This window comes from Aedes albopictus, chromosome 2 (assembly GCF_035046485.1).
Source record: "Aedes albopictus strain Foshan chromosome 2, AalbF5, whole genome shotgun sequence".
In the NCBI taxonomy this organism is placed as follows: domain Eukaryota; kingdom Metazoa; phylum Arthropoda; class Insecta; order Diptera; family Culicidae; genus Aedes; species Aedes albopictus.
In genome coordinates this window covers 443022534-443029640 of record NC_085137.1, presented here as the reverse complement: position 1 = coordinate 443029640, position 7107 = coordinate 443022534, and the positions used below count along the sequence as shown (strand labels likewise).

At 48.2% G+C, this 7107-nt stretch overlaps 1 protein-coding gene across 1 annotated transcript; it reads right to left on the bottom strand.

The window, feature by feature from the left end:
- Nucleotides 1–1425: 1425 nt before the first annotated feature.
- LOC134286907 (uncharacterized) lies at nt 1426–6645 on the bottom strand. The gene has a single exon (XM_062848606.1). It carries the CDS (start codon nt 6643–6645, stop codon nt 1426–1428), a length of 5220 nt encoding a protein of 1739 aa, XP_062704590.1.
- Between the last annotated feature and the right edge of the window lie 462 nt (nt 6646–7107).

Below are 7107 nucleotides of genomic sequence, written 5' to 3'. Positions count from 1 at the left end.
AACGACATATGTTGCACAGGCTCCACCTCCTGCGCTTTTTCGGTGACATAGCTTTAGAAATCGACGTTGCAGTCTTTAAAAATCGATTTTTGAATTTGTCGCGTAGAAATTACCGTTATTTTGTTGTAACAAAGTGGGAGTGGTCGGAGTCGATTTGCCATCTGTAAATCAGAACGTACGATTCCTTCTGCTGCGGTGATCTCCAGGTGTAACGGTAAGGGAGGCTGTGTTGGGAAAAAGTATCCAATCGCAAGTCCTTTTTGTTCGCTGGGATCGTTGCCGTTGGTCCAGGTTCGTATTATTCTGTTGCTGATATTCCGTTTCAATGTTTTTTTACGGCAGTCGCGTATGGGCTGACTTCAATTTCCAACTTGCCGGAGGACCATAGTGCACAGTTGAGTTTTGAGTCCTTCCTTGGCAGCCGTTCCTGACATGGGGATCAGACGCTGTTGTGAGCCACTCATCCTGGAGCAAACCCGTGCACAGAGAAAGTGACAAGGGAGTGGTTTTGGCCTAATTTTGGCAAAGGCCGAAGAGGCGCCAAGTGTATGGAACATCTCTAATGGAAAAGGTTTAACCCCCCAACGCCTCCCTTTTGCACAGTCTTGTCATGCAGAATAGACGCTCAGGTTTGCAGAAGCAACCCCCCCTTTCCATGCCAGCCTACGATCAAAGCTTTCACCGGGGTTGGTTACCCGCCTCAGGATATCCGATCTTCCCTAAAGTTGCTCGCAATTCTGCCGGTGCCACGATGAGCTAGGAATAGGAGTTGCTGGGCAAAGGCTAGTGATCTCAATGGGATCTATATTGCGTTTGTTGGGATACCTTCAGGATGTTCGCTGTCCATTCGTTGATAGTTGTCCTTCAGGTGACCTTCGCCCAACGAATTTTACTTGGAGGAGTCGCAGAGAATTCGCGGACCCTGAAGTCACACAGTAGCCTCACGATATCTTCTCGGTCACACAATACACATAGGCTACACAAATTACACAATTTATTTGTTTAAACTACACTGAACAACACTTTATTCTAATTAGCAACATTTATTCTTACGACTAAACAATACGAGTGTTTCTTAAACATAAACGAACGGAGGTTCGCCCTCCGGTGACCGATCGCGAGCAGTGGTAGTGGACAACTAAAACTCTCTCGATCTCTTCCCAGCATCTCCTGGTCATCATCGGTCGACTGGTCATCCAAATTGGTGAGATCGTTCCAACCGTTGAGCGACTAATCGAGTGACTCGCCTTGTCCGACAGATTATCGTGCTTGGCTGAGTAATGTGTAGGGTAGCTATCTTGTTCGTCAACATCCTCGCCCACCCTGAAGTGACTCGGGAACTTCTGAAAAGATACAAACATACCCCTTTTCGACGCACTAGATACCCTCACATGAAATCCTTACTGCAGCGCTTCATTGTAGTTTTCAATCCTGATTTGGTAATAGACAAATTTTGGTGACTGCTCGTTTCATGGTTCCAGTGGCGGTCTTCAGTGTAACTACCCTAGTCACACCATCGGCTCCTGGATGAAGCTGGATTATTCGCCCCATCTTCCATTTCATTGGTGGTTGTAGGCTGTCAACGATGACACAAAGACTACCTGCAGCGATGTCAACAGCAGGCTTCCAATTCTTGTTCCGTGCCTGCAACTGCGATAAATATTCCGTACTCCATCGTCTCCAGAAATCTTGCAGCTGACGTTGAACTAGCTGCCAACGATTTAGACGGTTAAGCTGGATTGATGCAAGATCTGGGTCTGGTAATGCTTGTAGTGGCCCACCAGTGAGAAAATGAGCAGGTGTCAACGGTTCAAGATCTGTTGGGTCATCGGTGATGGGTGTTAGTGGCCGAGAATTCAGGCATCCTTCGACCTGGACCAGCAAGGTGCGGAAATCTTCAGCAGACACCGCATTTTCGCCAAGTACACGAAGAAGGTGATATTTGGTCGATCGAACAGCCGCCTCCCATAAGCCGCCAAAGTGGGGCGCTCCGGGTGGTATGAAGTGCCACTGTACGCCTTCTCCACAGCATTCATTGGTAACGGCTTCACGGTGGGCTTGATTTCGTAGCAAATCGTATAATTCGATCATTCTATTTTTAGCTCCCACGAAATTAGTACCATTGTCCGAGTAAATATCGGTACACCTTCCACGTCGTGCGAAGAACCGTCGCAGTGCTTGGAGAAAACACTCGGTTGAAAGATCGGAGACATGCTCCAAGTGGACGGCCTTCGTGGCCATACATACAAAGACTGCAACATAGGACTTGATCGCTGCTCGACGTCTTCCAGCCTTGATGTAAACAGGACCGAAGTAATCGACCCCAGTCCTGGAGAATGGTCTTGCAACGGTTACTCTGGAAGAAGGAAGCTCCCCCATTTGTTGTTCGATGCGAGAAGGTTTTGCCCGAAAGCAACGTTGACAACGATGAACAATCTTCCTGGCACCGTTCCTGCCACCGAGAGGCCAAAAACGTTGTCGTACGGTAGCGAGAAGGAGCTGTGGCCCGGCATGGAGCATCTTTAGATGATAAAATTGGAAGATCAGCTCGGTTAGATGGTGTTTCGCCTGTAAGATCATCGGGTGCTTCGCTGACTCCGAGCTGCTGGAGTGCTTTAGTCGCCCACCAACGCGCAGGACTCCGTCTTCAGTGATTCGGGGATAGAACCAGCACAACGGCGAATTTCGACCTACTGCACAACCTTCATGCAACGCCTTGATTTCCTTGGAGAAGTATTCGTCCTGAACCTTCCTAATGAGCAACGCCTCTGCCTGTTGCAGCTCTCCAGTGGTTAGAAAACCTTCCTTACATGTATTGCCGTGATTCAGTTTCGCAATTAGTCGTAGCCAGTAAGCAGTAGTTCGAATAAGTTTGTTGTAATCCGAAAACCTTTCTACAAAATCCGAAACGAACGAATTCTCCTTAGCGGTGCAAGTAGCGAACGTTTTCCGCATTTCCAGAGGGGTTTGATCCGGGATTGGACTTGCCTTCCATTGATGCTTGGGTGTTTTAAGCCAGTTGGGTCCACTCCACCAAAGTTCGTTTTCTAGGATTTCGTTTGGAAGGATTCCACGAGAAATGAGATCTGCTGGATTAGTTTTACCAGACACGTGAGCCCAGTTGCAACCTTCCGTTATGGCTTGGATTTTGGCGACCCTATTTGCCACGAACGTAGTCCAGGTTCCAGGTGCAGATTTGATCCACTGCAGCACGCATGTTGAATCTGTCCAGAAGTAAACGTTGGCATCCAATTTCACAGCGTTCGACACCTTTTCCCAGAGCTGCGCAGACAGAAGTGCTCCACACAATTCCAACCGCGGCAGAGACTGGGTCTTTAGGGGTGCAATCTTCGATTTCGAAGTAAGTAGATGGACGGAAACTGTGCCATATTGGTTCTCGCTGCGCACGTAGACTGTTGCACCGTAGGCTACCATCGACGCGTCACAGAAACAGTGGAACTCTACTGATCGAGCTCCAGGTGTAATAACGCATCGCGGAACTTGGATCGTATTCAAAAGCGGAAGTTGTTCGTGGTATTTTCGCCATTCCTCGCCCACCGTTTGAGGCAGTTGATCATCCCAGGCTAGTTTCCGATCCTTCTCATTTTCCAGAGTCCATAGGTGCTGCATAAAGACCTTCGCAGTCGTGATAGTCGCACCCAGCAGCCCTAGAGGATCGAATAGTTTCGCAACGATACTTAGCACGTTTCGTTTCGTTAAATGTTGTCCTTCAACGAACGGTGGAATGATGAATTGAAACTTGAAACAGTCTGCGTTGGGAAGCCAAGTCAGTCCCAACGTTTTGACTTCAGCGTCTTGGTCCCAATCGATTCCATCAGCAGTAGGTAGGGCCAAGTCCTCCTTGGGGATATCCTTCAAAACTTCTGGACGATTCGACGCCCATTTCCTCAATCGAAATCCTCCGCTTAGCAGCATGGCATCGAACTGGCAACGTAGAACGATAGCAGACTCCACGTCGTCTGCACCGGAAATGACATCATCCATGTAGACATCCTCGTCAATGGCTTTCGCAGCCAATGGAAAGTTCCCTCGTTCATCTTCCGCCAACTGTTTGAGGGTGCGAGTAGCTAGAAACGGTGCAGATTTTGTACCATATGTGACCGTGATTAGCTCGTAGGTGACTATTTCGTTGTCCGGTCCAAACCATAGAATACACTGTAGAGGTGTGTCGCGTTCGTTGATCCAAATTTGGCGAAACATCTTTTCCACGTCGGAGACTACCATAACCTGTCGTATTCGACTCCGTAGGATGATCGATCGTAGATCCTGTTGCACTATAGGTCCTGCAAACAGCGCATCGTTTAGCGAGGTGCCTGTAGACGTCTTGCAGGACGCGTCGAACACCACCCTGACCTTGGTTGTGGTGCTTGATTCCTTGATTACCGGATGATGTGGTAAGTAGACTCGTTGGACTGCGTCGTTGCTGTCCTCCACCATCCGCATATGGCCAAGTTCCAAGTATTCGGCCATGAAATCGTTATACTGCCCTTGAAGTTCCGGGTTTCTTGACAACCGTCGTTCCACACTCCGCAGTCGTTTCTCTGCTATTTCCCTTGATTCTCCGAGCTGTCGCAGGATCTGCTCGTCCTTGGGAAGAGTAACGGTGTAGCGACCATCTGCTTCCCTTCGCACTGTACGCACAAACTGCTCCTCACAGCGCGTTTCCTCCGGCGAATAGCTATTGACGGTTCCTACTTCCTCACAGGACCAAAACCGTGTCAATATTTCCACCAAGTTTTCCGAAATAGCGATATTGCAGGAGAGTCGACCTTGAACTGCACCATCCACCGGTGCGAAGATTTCTCCGGATACGATCCACCCGAAAACTGATTCGGTGAGTGTGGGCAGCCCCTGGCCCAACGATATTTCCTTCCCCGACTGGAAGAAACTGAAGAAGGCTTGGATTCCCAGAACGATATCCACCTTTCGAGAGCGAAAGAACTCCGGATCCGCTAGCTCGACTTCTTGTGGTAGATTCCACCCATTGATCTTGACAGTAGCTGTAGGCAAGCAAGCTGTAACGTTCGGCAGAATCAGGAACTCCATAGACCTTGAGTATTCCGAGGTTCGAGACTTGACTGTAGCTTCAATCTTCCGTGTGACTCTCGTATTGGTTTGACCAACTCCTTGGATTGAAATGTCGACCTTCTTCGCAGAGATCTTCATCAACCTACTCAGGCTTTCCGAAATGAAATTGCATTCGGAGCCCGAGTCTAGTAGTGCGCGAGCAGGATAGCGTGATCCTTGGTCGTCTTCAACAAGAACAATTGCCGTTGCTAGGAGTATTTGAGAGGACGACACCTTAGCCATGTTAGAAGACATTGTTCTCAATGACGTCTGTGGATCTGAAGCTGGTGGACCTTGCTTAGCGCCTTCAGTCGAGTTTCCAGCTTCAGTTGAACTGTGGTTCGAACTACGTTCGTCGGATTTGAAGCACATTACGGTATGGTGCCTGGCTCTGCACTTTCGACAACTGTATTTCGAAGAACAATCTCTCGCAATGTGACCTCCCTTCAAGCAGTTTCGACATAGAGAATAGCTACGCAGAAAAGATTCCCTGTTGGACATCGGTAACTTCAGGAAATCGGGGCAGATGTGCAATCCGTGGACTTCTGAACAGGATGGACATTTCGCACTGTTGGACTGTATCGCATTATGGCTCGTTCTTTGGAAGAAAGGTTTCCGTTTTTCCTGTGACGTAGAGTCCCGTTTCATCTCTGGTTTCGCTGGCAATGATTCCAAAATATGGATACGCCGTTGAAGAAAGTCGAGTAATTCCTTGACGGTGTCCTTGTCTTTAGCAGACGCGTGTTCCTCCCAACCACGCCGGGTTGTAGGATCCAATCTAGAGCTGAGGAGTTCTACTAACAACAAATCCTTGTACTCAGCAGCCTCAACTACCTGATCCAGGTTTTGAACAGCCCTATCGAAACCTTCTACCAGTCGTTGTAGTTCCCCGACAGATTCTTTAGCAAGAGATGGCAGTTTTAGCAACGCCTGCACTTGCCTTTTCCTCAGAAGCTTGCTGTTATTGTAACGTTTAAGCAACGTATCCCACGCAATTTGGTAGTAGGCCGCAGTGATCTTGAGAGGGTCGAGAAGCGCCTTTGCCTCTCCGCCAAGGCAACCCTTGAGATAGTGGAACTTCTCAACAGGAGGTAGATCTGCCTTATAGTGAATCAGGGATGTGTAGATGTCCCTGAAGCTGAGCCACTCATCAATATTGCCGTCGAAACACTGTAGCTTAATTTGCGGCAGACGAACATGATCCACCACACCATGAAACGAACCATCATCTACTCGAACGGTTTGATTTTGAGGATCGACACCGCTCAGTTCGTTCAACTTATCCAACAAGAATGATTTGACGTCATAAAAGTTGGATTCGAAGTCCGCTTGCTCCTTCAAGAAAACTTCACTTTCCTCAAATTCCTCCTGCGCTTGAATATCCCAACAAGTCTCGTTGATTGATTGCCACAACTCATCCAGACGCGAAACCCGAACATTGATTTGATTTGTTGTCACATCTGATTTGAAGTCACTTACGAACCGACGGATGTTACTAAAAGTTGCACGAAGTCCTCTAAGCCTTGCCTTCAATGTTTTCAAGTCCTTGGATGCCATGATGGAGTCTCACGGTAGTTGAATTCCGAGAAGCGAAAGATATGTGGATGTAGTTTCAAGAATTTGTCCGCTTCGGCTGGACATATACTGTTCACCTCACCTATGAGAGAAAGCAGTGTCGCTCCCGAAGCCGATCGAAACCAAATTTGAAACTTGTAGCGTCTCTCCACACAAACGGGTAATTCAGTAGCACAGACTCCAAGGCGATCCAGTGAACAAGCAAAAGGCAGAAAAAGGGCGGATGTAGTATTCAAAAACGTCAACTTCGGCTGTACATATACTGTAAAGCTCACCTATGGAACTACAGATTACGCCAACAGCCACACCCGCATCACACGTTCGCATTCGTTCTCAAAAGCGCAATTTCAATTCGTCTCGAAACCAGTAATCCAGTGCATCAGAGGAGGAAAACAGCAATGTAATATCGAAAGGAGGCCTGCTACGGCAGGGCATATACTCTTA

Coding starts and splice junctions, on each gene's coding strand:
- LOC134286907 (XM_062848606.1), bottom strand. CDS start 6,645: ATGGCATCCAAGGACTTGAAAACATTGAAGGCAAGGCTTAGAGGACTT.